Raw genomic sequence first — 24,894 nt, 5'->3', positions numbered from 1 at the left:
GAACCGCTATCGATCACTGTCAGAATAGCCAATTTGGCTTTAAATCCTTTCAGAGGGAGGATATATGGGGTGGTGGTGGTGGTCGTCGTAGACTGGCCCAACTATGGGTCTTCTTCAATGGAGCTGCCCTCACGTTTGAACTCCACTACCATGTTTGCTGCATGTTGCAGCAATTTCCTCACATTATGCACAATGACCACCGATTTCTTGATCTCTTTGGTCAAAAGAATTATGACCTAAGAGAAGCCGAGGCATTGTCGACCTCCTTGCTTACCCGGCACGAACACGTGATCACGTGCTGGTCGAAAGAGCTGCAAAGGTGAGGGGAGGGGTAAATGAGGAATAAAGTGGTGTCCAGATATGTGTTGAGATGCAATCAGGGTGTGGTGTCAGTGCTTTAGATGAAGAATGGACAAGGTGCAAGTCAGTAGTCATTCTGAAAAGAACTTTTGGTCGGGCGTTGCCCTCGCTGATACTCTTTGTGCGTCCACAGTTGACAAGTTGGAAGAGAGAAGTAATGTGTAAGAAATAGCTCTATCTAATGGGTGGCATTGCTGGTCTGGCATCTCGCTCCACATGGCGCCCAGACTCGATGGCGCTCGGACCACTCGTTCGCTCAGCGTTGCTCTCCATTCCTTTCATAAGAGACCAGCAAACGGCTCACAGACCAGCGAACACCATTTTTCCTTTGTAACCAGCTCTGCAATTTAAGCGTCTCAGGAGAGGTGGAGCTTGGCAGTGATGGGCTTGGGATCCCAGGGTCCTGGGTTCAAATCATGCTTGGCTGTTGAATTAATACCAGGTGGGGTTGACTCTGTCTGTCATCCTTCCGAGGTCAGCAAAATGAGTGCCAGCTTGCTGGTATCCTGTGTCGGAGTGGCAACAATCCAGGATTATGCCCAATAGCCTAGGAAACTGCTTTGGCAGCAGCAACGCTCTGCACAGAGTAATGTCCCAATGGATGGATGGATGGATGGATGGAGCTTGGCGGGGGTCAGAGTTGATTCACCACCTCTTGTGGATGGATTCGGACTTACAGACGGATTCAGACGGAATCTTGTAGGCGTGGTTGCCGGAAGCAAGGGTCACGTGCTGCTTTTCTTGGCTTTGAGCGCGGCATGCCCATTAGCCCAGACGTGCTCCGATGTGACGTCACCCCCTCTCTGCGAGCTTGCTGGTTTAGAAGCGTCCTTAGAACATCCCGGAGCATGCCACAAGCACAAGCTCCCGACTTAACATGGGGCCATCGTGCAGTGGTCCCCATCTGCCGCCCGAACACCCGAGAATAGTGTGGATGGCATGTTGGATAGATAACAAGGTGGTCTTTGCTGGTATTGGAAAGTATAAAACGAGGAGTGTACACATGCGCCCATGTATACCAGGCTCTGCAGCACTGTGTTTGGGTGAGAGCACTCTCCAAACGCATCCTTTGGCAAGGCGAGATGATGATTTGGAAGTGCAGGAAGGCGGTTGCAGTGGTGAGGCGTATGGAAGTTTGTGTAGTCGTTGTTGAAGCAGCGCTGTCGGGCAATGGGAATGTGTGCTGGGGGCGAAGGCTGGAAAGGCGAGCTTAAATGGTGGGTTTTGAGTGTGATGGAAATAAAGTCCAGTGGGTGTTTTAAGCAGGCAGGGTGGTTATCGCTCGCATTGAGAAAGAATTGCTATGAATAGGCTATTGTGGTGGAGGTGACAGTTTGTATCTGGTGCACAGATTCAAATGTAGTTTTGGCACGCATATGCAAATAGGGTGGTTAGCCGAGAAGGCTCGATCTGTACATGATAAAAGTGGAATATGGGGGAAAAGTGGGGAAAACCTAACTAATCCCTCACAATGCATATTCCCTTCATAATCCATGAGACACAAGGGGAGGACCTTATCTGGAATGCATAATAATGGAATAACTGACTCAGGAACCACTATATGTTGTGTGCCATTGCCTTGGGGTCTCAGTTCCCAGAGTCGCCCCATTGGCAGTCTGGAGTAGAGGTCGCAAATAACTACTCTGCCCCGAAAGTACATTTATGCCTCTGCTGACGAAGTCGCCGGTAGCATTATGATTTCAGGTTTTCCGTCCATACGCCCGTCCATCCGTACGTCCGTCCGTACTAATTTTCTCTGTGTTCTCTGCAACTGCTTGTCCAAGTGACAGAAAATTTTCACTAGAGGTGTGACTGCACATGTAGAATGTTTTAATGATAATTATCATGTCATAGGTCACGTGGTATTGCAGCCACGTTGGAAAAAAAGAAAAACTTTGGACCTCTATCTCCGAAACCACTCCATGGGAAAAATTGAAACTTGGCACATGTCACTCCCCATAGGAAATGTGATTTTTTGATGATGTCAGAGGTAGCTACGTTATGACGTCATAATTGCATATGCTGAACGCTTTATCCGATCATTATGAAAAATTTTGAGGGTAATATCGGGCTAAATCATATGGGGGGAAAAAAATTTGATGACATCATCGGTCATGTAGTTCGGCAGCCATTTTAATGTTGTTTTTTTTTTAACATAAAAACCTTCAAAAATTTTCTTCTCCAAAATGGTTGAACAGATTGAGGCGAAACTTTACAGGTATGATCGCATATCCATGAGGAACAAAATGTTCTCACCTATGATTTCATAGGCCACATGGTTTGGCAGCTATGATTTTTGAAGAATAAAACTTTAAAAATCTTCTTCTCCAGAAAGACTTGACAGATCGACGGAAAACTCCACCCACATGTTCCCCAATCCTTGGCGATACCATGGTGTTCATGAAAAATTAATAGGTCACATGGTCTGGCAGACATATTGTATTGATCAAAAATATTTAAAAAAATACTTTCTCTTGAACCACTTCATCAATCGACGTGAAACGTCACAATTATGATCTCGTATTCATGGGGAATATATGTTTTAAATTTAAACGTGATTGAACTCATTGTCTGGCAGCCAGAATTATTTTATATTTTGAATCTGGGTTCAGGGATTTAAATCAAAATGATGTAATAATGTTGGCGGAGACATATTGTTGTGGAAATGGGCCCTTAATGGGTTATTAAATATAGGATTAGCCCAGATCCCCCCTTAAATGTATGTTAAGCCAGGTTGTTTGGTAATCGGACGTTACATGTGTGTCGGGAGGTGTAGCAGGCTGTCCAGTATTTATACAGTGGTGGTGTACCGAGAGGAGCCTACTTTTTTCCTTCCCCCCTTCTAACGAGCCCCCACCCAGCGCCCTGACAGTCAGTCAGCAAGACGTGCCAGCAACCCATTGGTGGAGAGCTGCGGCAAACTCGAACGATGGACCAATCACGGGTCCCCAGGGGTGGTCCGGGAGGCCCGCCCTGAAAGGCAAGGAAGGAACTGTTTTTGTCTGTCTGGGATCTGCGTTATGAGGAGTGGCTTAGCCGGCTGTTCCTCCTCGGCCATGGATCCAGCCTGCAGGTCATCCACAGGTTCATCCTGAGTCCAGCCACGGGCCTCTGACTGTCCTTGCTCCCTGCGCAGCTGGACCACGTCTTTTGATTCCGTCGATCCACCTGCGGAGTCCAACACCCAGATTTGGCCTGGTCTGGTGTACAGGCCAGGCCTGGATTCGCATACTGGACCGTGTGAGAAACCAGCTGGAACATGCCATAGATCTTCCTCTCCTGTGCCATCGACCTTACAGGGGCTGGACGCGCCGAGGCTGGTGCGTGAGCCATGTCGACAAAAGGACGTCGTCGTCGCCGCCATCTTTCCACCCGGCATGCGTGAGCGATGCTGATAGGAGTACAAGCGCCATCTTGCCACGCTGCATGCTCGGGCTGGGTGCTCGAATCCGACACCATCGGCTTGTCACGAGCCGCTTTCATCATTTTTCCTCTCGTCCATGAGGCACCACCAAATACTCCGTGTCTTGTCTGCATGTTGTCCAGGCCTAAGGTTTATTTTGCTTGGGCTCCCTTCGAAATCCGTATCCGTAGCTCCCGAGGTAAGAGCGGGTTATAGATTAATTATAACATTCGTGAATGCTTTGCTTGTGTCGTGCTCCCCAATGTGTCCCCAATAAATCTGGCTGATTCATACGAAATTTGCCGCCCTGAATGTATTTGTGTCACGCTGAGGAACAATCGCTCGATTTGTATTTAAAACCAAACTGGTTACGGACTGCGGCAGACTTCGCTCGGTCTCTGATCAAACCCAGTCTGTAGCCGGGGTGTATATTCCCAACTGGTAAGGCCCAGGTGTACTTTGGTATCGTGATCTGAGGCGCGTGACCCGAGACCTGTGCCGAACTAGCCGGCGTTATAACCCCTGAGACGGCGGTGCTGTTAAGTGCCGCCGAATCTTCAACAATATTTGGTGATGTCAGGACGTCGAAGAGTGCCATTCTAGTTTCATCTGGATTCGTGTGAAAAATGATGGAATTCCCTGAACTAAATATTGTATTTATCAAATGAGTGTATTTTTAAAAATCTAAATTCTTTGAAATTTGCTGTTGGATAGTTAACTCTTAACTTAATCTACCCTATTATTTTACAAAACCTCCCCACTTCCTTTTCATAGACTTCTCAATGTCCCCTTTTTTCTTCCCTCCTCTTATTCTTTCGCAATTCCAAAATCTGTTTTTTTTCTCTCAACTTATGACCCCCTCTTGTCTGCGTATCGTGTCGGAGGCCCCTTTAGAAATGCCAGTGTAGTAATTCTTTTTATTGTAACTACTTTGGAATTGTGCTTCTTGATTTGAACAACAATGTACAAATGATATATTTATAACTCCAGTGACCAGGGTGAAGGAACTTGAACATTTCCACAATGTAGAATAATAGGTCAACTAAAGAAATATGTCAGTGGGCGACTACAGAATGTATTGAACTTTAATTTCAATTTCTGAAACGACAGACTTCAGTCGACACAAATGTGACAAAGCAGGAGACATTGAGGATATTAATAAGAAGGCTTTATTCCATCAGTGCTCGTTTGAGATTATTACAATGTTCATATCCATGGAGTGATTCATGTGACCTGGATGATGATGATGATGATGATGATGAGGTGTGCAGTGCAGCGCTCCTGCCAAGATTCAACTCCATAAGCAAAGTGCGACACAACCCCGTCTCATTGCATTGTCTGCAAACGGGCAGCAGGAAATAGCTCCAAGAGGAAAAGGTCGGAGGTCAAGGGGACTCCTCGCGACATTGTTGAAAACACGTAGGTGGGGATTTGATTGTTCATGGTGTATATAAGGTACAGTATTTGCCAAGGGCTTGGGAATCGAATGAGTGATGTGCGAAGGAAGCTTCAGGACTAGGACTTCGTTAAGTAGCAATAGATTTTGAATTTGGAAGCAAAGTTTGTGAGGAATTTGTTTCTTTGGGGTGGGGGTGGATTGGGGTGAGCAAAGGTGGGGGTGGGGTTTTGAGGGTGGATGTTTAGTAGGGCGTTGTAGGAGATCGGGGTGGGATATAGGATGTAAAGGAACCGAATGGGCAGAATTTCCTGCTTGGAACATCCTGGGCTGAGAGCAACTGTAAAAGTCTTGGATCTGTGGTGTGGCAAACAGCTTGAGAGGTTCAGATGAAGACAGAGGAAAAGCGTGCCAATAATTTACAACCTGTGCCTGAGAATATGATGTCACTCCACCTCCAGGAGCTCTCACGATCTGATCTGTATCGTCGTCGTCTCAGCCGACCCGGAAGCTTCAGGTATTTAGCTAATCATTGCTTGGAGAGATGTAAGATTGGGATGAAAGTAAAGATGTGCAAAGAAGTTGCAGAATTATACTTGTTGAAAGTTTTTATGCTTAATGTTAAATTAAAAAAAATTGTTTAGTTAGAATCCTATACTCAATCGATGGCATGAGGATAAACCTGAGTGAAAAGCATTGTGCAGTTCATGATCCGAATCAGGTGTGATTTGGAAGCCTCCAGTTCAGGAGCCTTCTATTTATTCGGGATGCAAATATGGTTAAATTTTAAACACTACCCCTTCCTTAATTTCTGCCACCCCCATCCCTTACTGCGATCTTCATCAACTTCTTTCCCTTCTCTCCCCACTCCTCCCACACTCCCTACCCTCCTTTCTCTCTCCTATTACTTTTCCTTCTCTTCCATTTTTAAAAATTTGAGTGGAATCAATTTACCCCCCCCCCCACCCCCAATGCCAATGCATGCATAAAAATAGTTTGATTTTTAAAAAATTTCCCTCTAATAATATTAAAAGCTCTTTTTGTGACTTATGAAAAGGTCATGCGGGTGAATCTGGTGTTTTATGTGAGTTCCCTTTTACGCCTTTGATGCATTTTATTGTTTCCTCTACATTGCTTGGTGACCTGCAGTTAAGCCGTTGTCTCCCGGCATGACTTTGAAGACCCACGCGTCCTAATTCATTGGTACAGGAAACAACTACTTGTTGGGATTTCAGTCCATGCAGATGGTTAACACAAAAAAAATTGCAACAGACTAAAATCCACTGCATTCTCAGGATATTAACACCTCATCTGTGATGACATGCCAGAAGGATTTTCATATATTTCCATTTATGTCTCATAACCACTTCATTCAAGCCCATATCCATGCTATGTTTCACCAAATTGCTTCCACGGCTTGGAACGAAGAGCAGGTTTCGGTATACTGGGTATCATCGGCTTAACAATGAAAGGTGACATTAAAATTCCGATCATTGTACAAAGAGGATGGAAATAGAGAAAACAGGTGTGGACCAAGAATATATCTCTGTATGATTAGCAATGACAGATGGAGATAAAGTGGTTCTGATGAATACCCAGCAATGTTTACAGTATATTACAATCTTGAAATATTATTGTGGGAATTCTAGGAGTTAACTTTGCATAGTATAGAGTTAGTTATTTACCATATTGCATGTATTAGAATCGGTATGAGGTAACTCAGTTGTCATATAGAATATGCGTCGTCTTATTTATGGAAAGATGCCATGTTCATCCCCACCCTACTCCCCCCACCCCCCCTAACTCCATGTGTGTTGAAAACCACCATCCCTTCATACACTTTTTAATGTTCTTCCTTTGTAATCTGTCCTAAATGTGCCTTTAAAATGTCTGATAAGTCATCAGGCACCAACTTTAGGTGGGAAAGCTGATATCGAGTAAAGCGTGTCAAAACGCCGGATGAAGGGGCGGTGTTGGGTTCGTCCCACCCAGACTGAGCTGCGGATCAATAGCAGCTGAGCGGGGAGGGGCTAAGTGCATCATGGTTGGAGTTGGGGGCCAACGTTATAAAATGGCGTGTTGCAGATGACGCAGGACAGATGGTCATGGAGCTTAACAGCGAAACTGCGAGCAAACTGCATCGGGGTCTCCCCAAGTTTAGCCTCGCGTGCGCTGCCTGACAGGAATGCCCCCAATCAGCAGGCCGTGCCCACTCTCCCCCTCAGGCCGATTTCAGTCTGCATTACGAGCTGGGACTACCAGGCCGTCCATCCATGTCTGCACTGGACCGAGCTGTGGTATTCATGTCTTGTACAAACTCTCTATCGCTTATCTTCTGTGGAGTGAACAAGCCCTTGAGAAATAGTTAGCTCCACCACCAAAGGTAGATATAGGTTATGTTTTTACCCATCTGTTTGTTATAATCCACCATGGATAATCTGTAAGTGGATAATCCACCGCGATGCGGTTGCATTACTGATTTAACCACGCTGCTGTTTCAGCGCACGCCGGTAAATTTATTTACATATGAGGACGAGATCATGACTCGAATACAGTACACAACAATCGTTTATAAGCAAACAGGTTTTAATGAATAATGTGGATGGGGACATGGGAAGTGAAAATGCAATCAACAGACAGAGAGATAACTGGATGTCGCGCTTCAATGGACTGTAACAGTTTCTCAGTTATGGTAATATTAACTTAACCCTGGCAGACTCATTGGGGAACACAAGAGAAACATAAGATAGATAGTGTTATTATGTGTTGTGCGTGTGGCCTTTCCTGGAGCGCCGAGGTGCATGATACAAGCACGGTCTCGGTCGCCTCTGCCGGTCTGGTCTCACAGTTGGCTGTCGATTGCTGTGCCGATGGCTGTGCGTTATCTCGGCTGTGTGGCTCGATCTCCACAGTGTGTGAACGATAGCTGGGCTGTGAGATTGTTTAGATGGGCATCTGCTCTCTGGGGGGTCCATGCTGTGATTCTTCGAGAGTTAAAAGGAGTGAGTTCTATGGTTGTGCCTGAAAGAGAGCGAAGAGAGCGTGAGGTGCTTTCATTGTGCCTTATTCAGCCAGCCCTCCCCTCTCTTGTGTGGGTCTTGCACATGCACTTTCGATGTCCCAGTTGTGCGAGGTAGCAAACGTAAACAGCCTTGTTGCTAAAACCCCATGGTTGAGGCTCCGTGGTAACACATGTGGAACAGTCATTCGTGTAGTGTGTTTTGTGGTCTTGAAGTACAAAGGGGGATTATTTCAGGTGAAACACGGATGGTGGATGCAAAAAAAAAAAGAGATAGACACAAGGATAAAGGGTGACAGGGACTCTAACTACAATCCAATTCTGGCTGATGATAATTTGGGTTTACAAACACTTCTGCTGACACTCATTAGGATAAAATTACTGAATAATTAACCCCAAAGTCCTTTTTGCAACAATATATTATCCTGAAAGCGAGCAGCAAATTGCTTGATCACTGATGGAGATGGAGTCGGTGGAAAGGGAGTTTTAAACTGATTGAAATGTTTATCAAAAACAGAAAAACAAAGTCTTGTACGTTGGAGTTGTCAGTTATGCTAGTACAGTGATAGTATTGTCACGTCAACATGTGTGATCGACTTGCGTCATCCGTCATGCCAGGAGCTTTCGCTACTTCTGAAGATCACTGAGATTACTAAGTCCACACTGCGTTCAATTTAACTGTTCTTTATCATTTACAAAACTCCAAGGGTCGCTGCAATCCAAAGCCAAACTTAGCGGTGAAACGTGCAGGAGGTAAAAGGCAGGAAAACGGCTCTTATCGTTAAAATGGGGTTTACTGAAAGAAATACGGGGATAAGAGCAGACTAGATGCTATTAATAAATAAACGGATGAACCAAGTAGTTGACAGGCATAAGCAGGAATGAGGAGGCATCAAAACTTATGTATAAGGAGAGGAATAACCCACGATGGTGCCAAATATAAATACCAGGACTCGCACAACAATGGGAAACAAGCGAGGACTTGAGAAAGGCGTGAGCTGGTTTTTGTCCGGTACGGCCCATGCAGGCTGGTGTTGCACAGGGCTGGAGGATGGTGATGAGGAGAGTGATGCTGGCTCTGCAAAGGTCTGATTCCAACTCCAACTGTAACTCCAAATCTGACGTGCTCTGCACTTCACTGACCCTTCACATCATTTTTTCAGGGTACTTAAGCCACGTTTTATAACTCGTACAAGTAATGTTGAAAACGAATTGCCTTCGTGGTACAATTGAGTCATTAAGATTTCAATAACTTTGTCGAATAATTATTTTTTTCAATACAACTTTTATAAAGGTTCAGAGAGGTGCTTGCACATGTATATTCCACCGAATACAAACACATTACAAGTCATTCTCTGATTCTGATGTACCATACTCTGTTGCAGAGCATCGGTACGATTGAAGCAGTTTCTTGGCAAGGAACATGCTGGGTGGTTTTCCATTGCCTTCCCAGCAGTACTTATGGTACGAATTTGGAATTTGGCCAGGATGCTGGCAATAGCTCACCTGCTCTTCGCAAAAGACACTGTGGGATCTTTAACGTCCACCAACTACTGTCGGCAGTTGGGATGCACATAACGTCCATCCGAGGGACGGCACATACATTGATGAATCATCCTGCCTGTGACACACTGGGATTACAGTTTGTAGCTGGGTCGGGATTCAAACCCAGGCTAGAGAGCTCAGAGGTGAGCCCTCTAAGTCATTATTAACCATTTTATATAAGTTGTTAGGACATTGCACTCATAGATGATAAACAAATCGAGTGAGTAAATGGGATTTGAACCTGGCATCCCATCGTCCTGAGCCAAGTATTTAAATGCTAACTTCAAATAGGCAAATGTACACTGGACTTGAGTTCTATTACTGATAGAATATTATGCATTAATTGTGAAGGAAATCACTACCACTCTTTTACATGATTAGGAAAAGAAAATAAGATGAAGCTTTTGATTCCTGTCTTGGAAAAAAAAAAAAAAACTATAAAAGGAAAGGAAATTGAAGGCAGAGTTAATGTCATAAACAATGCTGTGTTCGGTCATAACAATCTTGGAAGAGAACACCATTTCCTGTGGTGTCTTGAGTGCACGTAATGCTGCACTAGCATCAGGGGCGCACTGGTTATGACATGTAATGGGTTCATATCTTTCTTCTGAAACATGGTGTGTTCTGTCATCGGATCACACATGTGGAGGTTGGACACTGTGGGGGCATCAAAACATGTTATCACAGCAGTTATCAATTGCTCTGAATGTTTAAGTCAAAGATGCCAGAGAATGGAGCGCTGATCAGATTAAATTGTGCAGGTGTATTATAGCAGCCAATGGACATTATGGTCAACGACTGATCTTGTCCTAGAATTGTGTGACAATCGTTTCCATAGTGCACACACTACACTAGACTGTTCTGCCCAATAGCCCAGGAAACTGCTTCGGCAGCACCGACACTCTGCACGGAGTATGGTCCCGATGGATGGATGGATGGATGGATTCGCGTTCCATTTTAATTATTATTATTTTTTAATTGTTCAAGTTTCCCTTTCCTCAGACTTTGGCATTTTTCTTTCATTTTCTCACTGCTGCTCACTCCCTCCCACTTACCCTGCCAGCGTTCTTCTCTCTCACTCACCCTGACCTTAAAAGGCTGGGCTGTTTTACCACCCGAGCAAGGGGAATTTTTTTTGAATCCCTGCCACCCCCGGCACACCCTTTTCTCCACAGTCCGTTTTTTTAAAATCCGGGAGCAACGGAAAATGGGAGAACATAGTCACTTTGTCATACCCACTTTCGCAACACCTCTCCACCCCCGTCTCCTCTCTCAACCTCGTCCTTATCTCCCCTTTTTATGTCTCTATGGCCACAAGCTTTTTTTTCTTCTTCCATGTCCCTCTTTTCTCCATTTCTCTTCCCATCCCTCCCCCTCTCATAATTTCCACATTTTTATTTTTCTGCCCCACCCACTGGCTCTGGAGTCTTCAAGAGTCTTTGCTCTTTGTTGGGTCATGGGAAAGGAGAAGCAATGGTCGAGGAAAGTAAGGTGGTAAATGAGAGAAGAAACTGAGCAATAGGAGATGGACTACATTGTTGAACATTATGGGGAAAATGTGTAATGGTAGGCAAAAAGGGCAGAGTTAATTAGACATCAGAAGGTGTCAGCATACAAAGGTCAAGTCATTGGAAGAGGTTAAGGTCAAGCAATAAGGTATTAAACAGGAAAGGACAAATGGATGGAGAATTTGTGGAGATTGTGGCAGTGAGTGAACTGGCGGTTGGAGATGGTGCGGGTAACACGAGGACAGATGGACACGAAAATGGAATGGGACCTGGGAAGGAAGATGGTGATGAACGTTTTGAAGGTGATCATGCCGTTTCTCAGCCACAGAGACGACAGAGCGATGCTCGGATCTTCAGTTCTTTCCATGATTCTGAGTGAGTTGGGTTGATGAGGGAAACAAGGAGAGGGTTGATAGAAAGATGTAATCAGGAGTCGCAAAGCCAGTGGGTTGTGTTGTAACAGAGTAAATGTCAAACAAAACAGATTTTATGAGAGTTGGGGATAATACAATGCAAAACGATTCTATCTTAGCCCACTTGGATATAGGAGTGCCCACTTTTAATTTTTAGGTATAATCTGTTACCATACCTTTTTTTTCTTTTCTTTCTTCAAAAATCTTTGTGCAGGTGTCCTCTGCAGAGCTAAGTGTCATCCCTCTACCCTGCCGTTGGGGTGTTCACACCCTCCCCCTCCAATTTCCATTGCTCTTTTTAGCTCGCCTGTTCGAAGAACAGAGAGCAATAGCAATACCCCTGGCGTGAGCGTCAGCGTGAAAATGTTAAAGTTTTTGGTGCAAGTTATTTTTTCCTTTCTTATGATTTTATCTACCACACTATTTTTTTATACGCCATATATATATATATATATATATATATATATATATATATATATATATATATATATATATATATATATATATATATATATATATATATATATATATATATATATATATATACTGTTTCTATAAATATGTATATATACTGTTTCTATAAATATGTATATATACTGTTTCTATAAATATGTATATATACTGTGTATATATATATATATATATATACTGTGTATACATATATATACACAGTTATTTATTTACCTTGTCCTGTCTGTATGTCCCAACTTATGCTGCTTGTATGTTCATTCCTTCCCCATATCTCCATCCTACCTTGTATGTCAATTCCCTCTCCTCCATTGCTGTATATATACATATATATATATATATATATCGGGGTGTATTATGTATCGTCTGTCCATCTGTCCATCTGTCTGTCTGTCTGTCCGTCCGTTCCTGTCCGCACTCTAACTCCCAAAGTTTTCAACTTTCACGTTTCATATTTGGTACATAGGTACAGACTGTGGAGATGGTGTGTCGTGACATACGTTCGTCATCTAAAGTGGTTGCCATGGCAACCAGGATGCTGTTTTCCATGGAGTAGCACAATTCTGTATATACCTTCTTGTTCGGGTGTATATTGTGCTCCCTTGCACTCTTGTTACTGATTACAATATACAAATACATATATTGCTTTAAAATTATTTGGATCAGACTTCACTGCAATGCTTTATAAAAAATATTAATTATTAGACGAGTCTTTTAAAAACAATAAATGTATAAACAGGCGAGCATTGGGTGGCTTTGACACCAACTCTGGTTATTCTGTTATGTCCTAGTCGTTCTATATTCTATCTCCTCCATGAGCCTCGACGCTGTCAAACAAAAGGTGTCTTATTTTGTCTGAACAAACTTGAGATGTCGTTTTCCACTTTATAAGGGGTCCTTGAACTTGACCCCATGTGTGTACTTAATTTATTCGTCTATCTCTCCATAAAGGCCATATGATGAACTCTCCAGTTTGCTTCTGAAAACAATCTCTGACAGAGGATGCAGTCACTTGAGCTCCTTGGATTAACAGTCTACTTTGACCTTTCTTGGGCTGATTGCATATCTCACCTGGCCTCCAGTGCAGGGAGACACTTTTAAATCTTTGCAGAACTAAGTCATTACTTTGGCCACTCTCAGCTCTGAGCAGAATACAAATACTTCAACTGCAATGCCACGGAGTACATGAATGTCCTCTGGGTGTTTGGTTGCCTCATGTCATCTTTATGGGCTCCTGGAAACAGTACAATCCTAGTCCTTCAGGTTAATTGGAGTTGCTCAACAGCAAGCTGAGGTGCAAGCTCCAGTCCAATTATATTGCAGACAAGATAGCCCAGAATTATCCTATCGGCTCATTTATGGTCTTGTTCCACATACTTTGAGAAACTGTTTGTGCTTTACAAACCTGATCAAGCCACACTAGCTCATCCAAAAACAAAATCATTGTTACCCTCCCAAAATCCAAGCTGAATAGTCACCTCCATTCTTTTGTCCCCCTCCCCCCTCTTCTTACGACTGTGGAATCACCTTCCTGAGTCTGCTTGATCGTGTTCTTCTTTCTACTCGTTTAATGTAGTGGAAAATAAGGTTTAGGGAGGAGATTGCACGTGTATATTGTGCAATCTCCTCCCAAATATCATCTCATTATCAACTATTCCTATTCCTGATCTTTCCTACTCTAATTGACTCTCTTCTCATTTTTGCCTGCACTTCTCCATATTTACCGTGTTTGTCAGCTTTTTCAGTCTGTGCACATGCTCCTTGTATACTCAGCCCATTTATTTACCTTGTCCTGTCTGTATGTCCCAACATATGCTGCTTGTATGTTCATTCCTTCCCCATATCTCCATCCTACCTTGTATGTCAATTCCCTCTCCTCCATTGCTGTATCATTGTCACCTCACTATCATTCACCTCTTCCTTGAGCCGTAATCTAAAATTGTTTTAAAAAGGAATATAAAGTAGTACAGAACTGTCTACAATGTGAAAGCAACAGACATTGTACATTGGCATTATCATTGGAGAGTCCAGTAATCTTGAGAGATTTAGATTCCACAGAATCCAGGAGAGACGGATGTGATGTTGGAGAGCCAGCTCATAGTGTAGAGCAGTATTCCATTGAGCTATGTACAAAGGCCTTGTTGAGTATGAATAGTTTTCCAGGAAAAGACTTGCATCGATGGAGGATGCCCAGTCTGGAGCTTGCTTTGAAGGCCAGCTTTGTTACATAGTCAGGAGGTCATGGCGAATAGTTAGACTTAGAAGTTCAAGAGAATGAACTTCTTCCAATGGCTGACCATGGAAATAGATATGTGGATTAGTTTGATGATCCTTTTGGAGTGAGAGGGTAACACTAAGATTTTTTTTCGGGATTGAAGAACATGTTCCATTTCTCAGACCAGCATTCAATCAATACCAAATCAGCAGAGAGGGATGCTGCTGCAGTCTGCCTAGCAGTGGGATGGGGGTACTATATGATATAATGGGGCGTCATCTGCAAAATGGAAGAGAGTTTTCCAGAACATCACTGAGGTCATTTATATAGATGAGAAACAAGACTGGGCCCAACATACTGCCTTGGGGAACTCCAGCCTCCACTGGGAGAGGGGAGGAGATGACTTGCAAGCAAAGCAGGATGCCAGAATGTATAAAATGCCTGAGATATGTCCAATGAGACATTCCTGGTGTTCTTGTCATCCCTGGCTAAGGAGGCAACAGAAAATCTCCTTATGCTTGGCTGATCTTATGCTTGTTGCTGTCTCTCCTTCTCTTGAACTATCTCCATCTTCTGCACCTACAACCAATTGCTTTGTAGACAGACTTCCGCTTCCAAGTCTGAGCGTATTGGACATTGGTTCATGCGTGTTTGGTCCTTGCAGTTCATCAAAGCTGAGTTTTCTGGACCAGGTCCATCATGTCTCTCTGTTATTGTTTCATACCCAAGTTGCTAATTGTGTTTCAACCAATTTCTGTGTCTGAACCATACCTTGTTCAGGTCAGGTCAGGTATGGGAGCATGTGCCAGAACAGCACGTCGCTGCGTCCACTTTCCGCTGGTACTCCAGGGGCCTCCGTCTGGCCATCCCCCAGGCAGATGCCAGGCCCATCCCCATCTCCTTGAGATGATGCTCAACCTGTTGCAACCATGAGGCACGTGGTCGACCCACTGGCCTCCTCCACTCATGAGACTCCCTCGCTGAGAGAATCTGGTGAGCAGGATCAGAGTCAGGAAAACGAGCCACATGTCCAGACAGCCGCAACTGACGCTCACGGACTATGCAGGTAACAAATCTCATCCGAGTCTCTCCCAGCAACCGCTCGTTGGACACAAAATCCGACCAGCGATAGCCAAGGATTCTCCGAAGAGACCTGGTACCAAAGGAATTAAGTCTCCGTCTCAGATCCTTGGTCAGAGTCCAAGTCTCGCACCCATAGAGCAAGACTGGAAGTACCAAGGACCTGAAGACTCGGACTTTCGTCCTCCCGCACAGGTACCCGGCAGCGCCACACCCCATGATCCAGTGAATCCATGACTCCCCAGGCCCGACCCAGACGTCTATTGACCTCTGACTCGTAGCCAGCAGAGACATGAATATCACTGCCAAGGTAAGTGAATCTCTCCACGACCTCAACATCCTCACCACAAACACACAGACAGGACAGCAGCATCCAAGATGTCACCGAAAGCCTGGATCTTAGTTTTGACCCAAGAAACCCGTAATCCCAACGGCTCCGACTCCTCATTCAGCACCTCGAGGGCCCCCAAGAGGATGTCTAAAGTCTCCGCAAAGATGACTGCATCATCTGCAAAGTCAAGGTCCGAGATCTTGACATTCCCAAATGACGCACCGCAACTTGATCTCTCCGACATCCTCCCTAGAATCCAGTCCATACAAGTGCTGAAAAGTGTGGGGGCAAGTACACATCCCTGACGAACTCCAGTAACAACTGGAAATAAGTCAGAGATGGTACCACCACACTTCACAGCACTCTCAGTACCAGAGTAGAGTTCAGACATCAGATCGATCAGTTTTGGTGGCACCCCACGAAGACCAAGAATCCTCCAGAGGACATCCCGATTCACTGAATCGAACGCTTTACAGACATCAACATAGGCTGCAAGCAGCCCCTGCTGAAACTCTCGTCTGCGTTCGGTGAGGACATGAAGTGCAAGGATACGGTCAATCGTTGACCTCTTTGGTGTAAAGCCTGACTGCTCTGGACGCTGGTGCTCAAGCAGATGGTGGCGAACCCTATCGGGAATTATCCGAGCAAAGACCTTGCCCGGCACTGAGAGCAGCGTCACCCCTCGGTAGTTGTTGCAGTCTTGGCGATCACCCTTCCCTTTCCAGAGAGGGACAACAAGGCCCCTCTTCCAGTCAGTTGGGATGATGCCTGTGTTCCAGGCAGAGCACAAAACTGCATGCAACGACACGAGTGCAGCATTTCCACCAGCCTTGAGAAGTTCAGCATGGATGCCACAGATCTCTGGAGCTTTGCCCCGTTTCAACTGGTTCACCGCAGCCCGTGTTTCCACAAGCGTAGGTGGACCACAGTTGATTCAAGGGTCAGCAACAGGGATTGTAACACCCTTGACGTCCAACTCGACAGTTGGGGGATCAGCCTGGTACAACCGCTCAAAGTAACCGGCCCAGCGGGCCTTCACTTCAGACTCCTCTGTCAAGAGCGTACCACTCTCTGCTCGAACTGTAGTGCTCCGAGGGATGGGCTTGGATGAACGTAATGCGCGAATTCCCCTGTAAGCGGGACGAGAATCACCTGTCCACAGGTGATGCTCTACCCCCTCACAGATTCCTCGCACATAGGCCTCCTTGTCCACCCTCAGTGCATCTACAGTTTTACGCCTCAGCTCCCTGAACAGCTCAGCTCTGCCATTCAGCCTGGCCGTGCGACTCTGGTCAATGGTATCCAGTGTCCCTTGAGAGACAAAATTCTTCTTTGCCCTGCGGTGAGCTCCAAGGCATCCACCGGCAACATCAAGGACGGTGGTCTTGAAGGCGCTCCACAACTCTTCAGGACCCCCCAAAGCACCCAGACCCCCCAAGTGTCCACTCAGCCTGTTCGCAAACTCCTCAGCTACTCTCTCATCCCTGAGCTTGGCAACATCCAGTCTCAGCTGGGATGGTACCATTCTCCAGGATTTAAGGTGCAGCTTTAGAGTTGCTACAACAAGCCTGTGGTCAGTATTGAGGAACTGAGCACTCCGGTAGACCCTGCAGTTCTGGATCATCCTCCAACGACCGTCAATGAGGACATGGTCAATCTCCTTTGCCACACCACCAGCGTTGGAATACCAAGTCCAGCGATGAGCTTGTGGGCGCTGAAACCATGAACCAGCCACCCTAAGTCCATGACTTCTTGCAAAGTCAAGGAACTTAGTGCTATTCTGGTTCATAGTTCCTGACCCATGGGGACCAACACACACCTCATAACCATCCCTATCAGTTCCAGTCGATGCATTGAAATCCCCCAAGACTAGAAGTGTATCTCGTCTGGGGCACTGATCAACCACAGACTCGAGTGTGGCGTAGAATGCATCCTTCACGGTGAGATCACTCGCTTCAGTCGGAGCATAAACAGAGACCAGGGAAATGACACCTAAGGAGTGACGAATCCTTAATCTCATAATACGCTCGTTGACCGGTGTTACCTCAATTATCATTGGGGTCAGCTTATTGGACACAGCTACAGCAACTCCTTGGGTATGGTAACCATCAGAGCGACCAGACCAATAGTAGGTGTAACCACCCACCATTATCTCGCCGCAATCCGGTCTCCGAACCTCAGAGAGAGCTGCAATCCCGATGTCCAAACACTTGAGCTCAGATGATAACAGAGACAGGTGATCATCCTCTCTTAGGGATAGGACATTGCAGGCACCCACCCGAAGGGACCGCCTCAGGTTAACCCAAGGAGACCGCCGTCTGGTGGACGACACCTCAGCACCACTCCGACACACTCTCCCGCAATCTGACCCAGGGATGTTACCCCGTGGTTTCCCCCCTATCATCAAAGATTGGGGGTCCCGAAGGCTTTGCCCCAATCCCATCATCCGGTGAGCTGCCCTGCGAAGGGAAGCTGCACAGGAGGTACTCCCACGGAGTGGGTTTTCAGATATTTTTGCGTTTTTGTGTTTTGCGGAATGAAGGGTTTTACGGTGGCCGGAGTGCAAAACCCGCCACCAACCTCCTAATAAGAAGTGACCCAACTGCAGGAGGACGTCCGCAGACACAGTTGGGCACTAGATATGGATGGCCGTTGGCTCACAAGGAGCTCCTCCGCCCTTTGATATTATACCTTGTTGCTGTATATTATTATCAACCTTGTGTCTTGATTTGAAGCTTCGATATTATCTTAGATATGACATCAGGGTCGTCTCTCTTGACATATTATTAAGGGCATAGCTAGGCTGAGGCAGACGAGGCAGTTGCCTCGTCGCTCATTTCCTGAAATATGATCTGGCCTGAGCCCTCTGGCCATCTGAGCTCCCTGGGGAGTAAACTATCAAAGCTACCAGGCAGTGCTCTGAATACTCTTATCTCCACTCCTATCACAATACCTAAATAGGTATTGTTCTTAAATCGCCTCATCGCTTTTGGACCTCTAGCTACGCCCTTGCATATCTCAAGCTTTCGATACAGTCTGGCAATCATGCCTTGCTCACCAAATTTTCCGCCTCTGGCATCCAAGGCCAACTCTACACTTGGCTTCCTGATTTCCTCCACTCATGTAGCCAGCATGTGGTTCTCAACAGGACTCTCTCATGTCCCCTCTTTGTTAAGGCTAGAGTACCCCAAAGCATTGTTTTTGACCCAGTCCTATTCCGAAGCTTCATCAACGATCTTTCCGACTCTCTAGAAAATCCTCTTTATGTCTCTGCTGACTCCACCCTCTGCCGTAACATCCCCCATCCTTCAGATAGGCAGGCAGCAGCTTCACCCTCTGCTGACCTTGATAGAATCACGAGGACATCCTACACTGAGAATATGTCGTTCAATCCTGACAAATCCCACACTCTCACTCTGTGTCTCCGAAAACACTGTCTGGCAATCCCTCTCATCTACTTCTTTAACAATCGTCTTGAAGAGGTTCAGTCACTTAAACTTTTGAGCCTCATCAACAGCCATGATCTTTCTTGGGCAAACCACATATTTAAATTGACCTCCAAAGCCAGTCACCTCCTCCATCATGTAAATCTGAACTTTATCTACTTACAAGGTCTTGATTTGCAGCTTGATTGAGTAGTGCCTTCCCTTCTGTGCTGGCACTCCTGCCTCACACCTTTCTCAGCTTGAAGCCATGGAAACAAGGCCTTCAAAATCATTGCTATCTCCCACGATGAAACGTAATCTCTGGGCCTATCATTTTCACATTGCAGACAGATTTGTTGTCTATCTTATCTTCTGTCTCCTTTCTGATCTTGCACCCTCAACCCATTCTGTGCTGTGCCCCCCTATCTTGGCCACAGGTTTCTGCAAGGCACACATGATCTTTCAGTAATCCCATTCTCATGAAACTCCTAAAATTCAGAATCACTGCTCACATCCACTCATTCTTTCCTCTCTTTCCAACCAATGTCCTCAGTCTCTTCAATGTCATTCTTCCCTCCAGGGCTTCAAGACAGCTGTTCACAACCCTAACCGTAACCCCCACCCACAACCATGATATTTTCTGCCCCCATTAACCTTTACCAAGCCAAAGTCTTTCTGGGTTTCCAGTTTTTTCTTCCTTATCAGTGATTGAGAGTTTGTGGCTCTATCCATCTCTCTCACCCCCCCCCCCTGGGTCCTACCCTTGCTCTCATTCTTTCCCACGTTCCTTATCCCTCCAAGTCTCCCTCTTAACCCTGCTGTTGGTGTGTATCCCACTGCCCACTCCCTCTCTTCTGTTCTTTTCGTTGTGTATTCTAGCTCCTCTACGAGTGAGCCTCGAGAGCTTATACAAAAAAAAACTCTCTCCCTTTTTTTTGTGGACCCACACCCCTCTTTGTGTGGTCTTTGCTCCTCTCCCCTCTCTCTGCCATTTCTGCTCTTCTTCCTCATCTCTGATCTTCCTTCTCCTTCCTCTCTCGTTTATGCCCTCTGTCTGACTTTACCAGTTTTTGTCAGTTCTTCACCGTGGACTTGCCTGATGTAGGCCCCAATGCATTGGGAACCATTGTATTATCATTCCCACATATTGGGTAGGACACTCTATCTGCCATAACCTACACTTGCTGATTTGCACAAGATTTAGGATTTAACGGTTCGACTAGATGCCATTGCATCTTGCTGGAGGTTGTATTTCAGCAACGACTCTCAAAGAGTGTATCAGTGTTGATCATCTTATCAGGTTCCTCCACTGAAGTGCACAGTTCTTGCACAAAGGACAGGAGCACAAGGCAAGTTTATTAAATTCTTCCTCATTGGCCTTAACTCTTTGATGTGGGTCACCACATCACAAATTACAATTACATCACAAATTGGGGCAATTACAAATTCCTTCCTGCAATCCCAGTGCCCAAATTCCATAAAAACCCAAACTTGGACACGACTCGTAATTAATAGCATCATGTGCGGCATAATACACACATTACATACCACAATGCTATCTATACTCCCGAACTCATAACACCACCAAATCCCCACCCTCTCCTGTTTGTAAACACCATGGACAAATCAATCAGGGACGCTCCTTGTGTGTACGTAATAAATCGATGGCTCTTTGCACAAGCACGATGTTATCTTCGTCATTTCTACAATGGCCACAATTATTCCCACGTTCTTCTGGGGTTGGCCAGGGGAAGTTTTTGCCCCCAAGTCTTTCACGAACTGGCTGGCCAGGCCTGACGTTCGATTAAGGAGTTGAGGCAGGAATTTGGAATTTGGCCATGGTGCCGGCGATAGCTCGCCTACTCTTCGCAAAGGGTACCAAAAGATCTTTAACATCCACTTACTAATGCCGGACGCCAAGTTTAACGTTTATTCGAAGTTCAGCACACACTCACACACACTGATTAATCACCCTGCCTGTGAAACACCGGGATGACAGTTTATAGCTGGGTCGGGATTCGAACCCAGGCTACACACTTTCGAGGCGAGTGTTCATACCTCCAGGCGTCTAGGGTCTCAGGGTCTCGGCCATCCTGACAGTCCCACCAAAACTATATCATAATACCCTTATATGAAAAGATATTTGCCATAATTATATGGAGAACGAGATCACACTTAACCACAACAACAGGATCGTGACCTTCTCTTCTGGCATGAGTCGTTCCTGAAATTCCATCTCTTTGCTTTTGATATTTCACTCTTTCTTTCTTTTTTTTTCAATTGCTTTTTACCATCTGTGCTGATGACATCATGTGCACCCAGATGTACGTATATGGCATAACAGAACAAAGGCTTGGCTTGTTTGGGATAATATGCAGGGTACCCTGAGGTTTGGAAATAACAACCTTGGGATACCTTAATGTTGTTGTTTATCAGTGATTATCATCTATCGTGTAGAAACCACAACTTTGGAAAACTTTATTATCCGTTTCTGTCATTGATTACATTGAAGAAGCTTTATGGTCTCACTTCAAAAAATCAATCACAAAAACATGCGGCATTCCTCAATTGATTTCGCCATCGAATACACTCAAGATTACAAGGTTAACTAGAAAGGGTATTTAGAGATTGCAGACCCTCATCAGAACTTGTTTTTGTTTGGTGTTTAGAAAGGAATTAAAATGAATTCAATTCAAATCAAATGGGAGACCAAATAGGTGCGGTCTTGCATTGGCGTAATCGGAAGGAACATAGACAAGCAAAAAGCAAAGATGAAGTCATCAGCAAGAAGCTGGATAGGATTCCATTTCAGCTGCTGCTCCTCCACCCTCAAACCCATCCAGGCACAGCAAAATGAGCCTTTTCCAAAAAAAACATAACAATAAAAGATTAAAAAAAAAACCCAGAAAAATTAAATAATTCTGGCTGCCAGACCATGTGCCCGATCAAGTTGAAATTTAAAACATATAGTCCCCATCACGACTAGATCATAAATGTGAAGTTTCATGTCGATTGATTAAGCGGTTCCAAAGAAAACATTATTTCATCTTTTTCTTCAATCCAATATGGCTGCCAAACCATGTGACCTATCAAGTATTCCTTAACAAACTTGTCCACCCAAGGCTTGGGGAACATGTGTGTGAAGTTTTCCCTCGATCTGTGTAGCATTCAGGAGAAGAAGATTTTTTTTATAGGTTTCAGGGTAAATCCAAAATGGCTGCCAAACCACGTGACCTATGACATCATATGTGTGAACCTTTTGTTCCTCATGGGTAGGCGGTCATACTTGTAAAGTTTCACCTCGATCTGTTCAGCCACTTCAGAGAAGAAGATTTTTGAAGGTTTTTTTTAACAATATGGCTGCCAAATCACCTGACTGATGACGTCATCAATGTTTTTTTTCTGTGGACCATTATATCCCTGTATGACCCTCAAAATTTTTAATACTGATCAGATGTAGCATTCTACATATGCAATTATGACATCATAACGATGGCACCAATGAATTATAAGAATTCACACTTCGGTTTCAGGTTTCAAACCTTGGTGAGATTTCAGAGATACAGAGATCCAAAGTTTCCGTTTTTCTAACATAGCTGACACATCACGTGAACCATTATGTAATAATTATGATTAAAATATTTTACATGAGTAGTCGCACCTGTGGTGAAAATTTCGTCTCGATCCGAAAAGCAGTTGCGGAGAAAAACATGAAAGCTCTGTGCAGACAAACAGACAGACAGACAGGCAGACAGACAGACAAACAAAGAAATGAAAAACCACTAATAGAGTAACAACTTGGCAAAACAGCACAAGGTAGAACGGCACTTGGTAAACCGCATACCTCTGCCAGGTGAAACAGTTTACGTTTTGTATCCCACAGATGGGCTGGATCCGAACCAAAATCCAATTCGCTTTTTCTTGTCACTTATTCACCTTGTTCTTCATAACTCGTCCACAACTTTTTGAGATAAAGTGATATATTTAGTTTTTGGTCCGATCTATAAATTTTATAAATTAGGCCTGTGTTGACCTTAAAATTAATTAATAGTTGAATTCAGCGACCTAACATGAAAATGCTCTTCAAATTTCAAGTCAATGGGATGAAAATTGAAGATTTTTGAAAATTTGGCCCAAATTGGCCTTTTGGCCTATTTTGACCTTTTGACCTTTGTTAACCTCAAAATTAATAGGTGGTTGAATTCAGTCACCTAATGTGCAAATACTCTTCAAATTTCAAGTTATTTGGATGAAAATTGAGGATTTTAGAAATTTGGCCTATGTTGACCTTTTGGTCTACGTTGACCTTTTGGTCTATGTTTGCCTCAAAATGAATAGGTGGTTGAATTTGGTGATCTGATCTGCAAATGCTCTTCAAATTTCTTATTAATTCGATTAAAATTGAGGATTTTAGAAATTTGGCCAATGTTGACCTTTTGGTCTATGTTGCCATTTTCACCGATGATAACCACAAAAATAATAGATGGTTGAATTCAGTGACCCAATAGGTAAATTCTTTTCAAATTTCAACTCGATCGGATGAAAATTGAGGTTATAGAAAATTTGGCCCAAATTGGCCTTTTGGCCTATTTTGACCTTTTGGCCTTTGTTAACCTCAAAATTAATAGATGTTTGAATTCAGCGACTTGACATGATAATACTCTTCAAATTTCAAGTAAATCGGATGAAAATTGAGGATTTTAGAAAATTTGGCCCAAATTGGCCTATTGGCCTATGTCGACCTTTTGGCCTACTCTTACGTCAAAATTAGTAGGTGGTTGAATTCAGTGACCTGATATGCAAATGCTCTTCAAGTTTCAAGTTAATCAGATGAAAATTGAGAATTTTAGAACATTTGGCCCAATTTTGCCTTTTGGTTTATGTTGATCTCAAAATTAATAGGTGGTTGAATTTGGTGACCTGATATGCAAATGGTCTTCAAATTTCAGGTCAATCGGATGAAAATTGACAACTTTAGAAACAAATAAAAAATTGGCCTATTTTGGGTTCACCTGATGGTCTATGTTGACCTTTTGACCTAAGATAACCTCAAAAGTAATAGGTGGCTGAATTCACTGACCTGATGTGCAAATCCTGTTCAAATTTCAAGTCAATCGGATAAAAATTGAGAATTTTAGAACATTTGGCCCAATTTTGCCTTTTGGTTTATGTTGATCTCAAAATTAATAGGTGGTTGAATTTGGTGACCTGATATGCAAATGGTCTTCAAATTTCAGGTCAATCGGATGAAAATTGACAACTTTAGAAACAAATAAAAAATTGGCCTATTTTGGGTTCACCTGATGGTCTATGTTGACCTTTTGACCTAAGATAACCTCAAAAGTAATAGGTGGCTGAATTCACTGACCTGATGTGCAAATCCTGTTCAAATTTCAAGTCAATCGGATGAAATTTGAGGATTTTGGAAAATTTGGCTCAAATTGGCCTATTGGAATATGTAGACCTCTTTGGTCGACCGAATTTTACGAAACTTCAATGCGGGACCGTCGCAAGATCGGTGACATTAATCTCTGAAAATTTCAGGAGGATCAGTGTGTGCGGTTTGGCCAGGAGGTGAGCGGAAAGACAAACAAACCAACACACAAACAAACACACACACACACACACACACACACACACACAAACACACACACACACACACACACACACACACACACACAAACGAACCAACACACCAACACACCAACACACACACAAACGAACCAACACA

At 44.2% G+C, this 24,894-nt stretch overlaps 1 protein-coding gene across 3 annotated transcripts in view; it reads left to right on the top strand.

Annotated features, from left to right (window-relative positions):
* LOC147023401 (LIM and senescent cell antigen-like-containing domain protein 1) overlaps positions 1-24,894 on the top strand; it is a 77,965-nt gene that overhangs the window by 34,595 nt on the left and 18,476 nt on the right. Inside the window, exon 1 of one of the 3 annotated variants that reach the window (XM_085888782.1) lies at positions 5,410-5,676. The exons of 1 other annotated variant lie outside the window; for it this stretch is intronic. In XM_085888782.1, coding sequence (XP_085744908.1) covers positions 5,549-5,676 — 128 coding nt within the window. In that variant the 5' untranslated portion in view covers positions 5,410-5,548. Of the gene's footprint in view, positions 1-5,409; positions 5,677-10,983; positions 11,607-24,894 lie in introns of those variants that run through there. One more of the 3 variants, XM_085888781.1, reaches the window with a different exon arrangement.

This window comes from Eptatretus burgeri, chromosome 7 (genome assembly GCF_056783735.1).
Source record: "Eptatretus burgeri isolate ZD-2024b chromosome 7, Ebu_testis_v1, whole genome shotgun sequence".
Taxonomy (NCBI): domain Eukaryota; kingdom Metazoa; phylum Chordata; class Myxini; order Myxiniformes; family Myxinidae; genus Eptatretus; species Eptatretus burgeri.
This window is presented reverse-complemented; position numbering and strand designations above follow the sequence as displayed.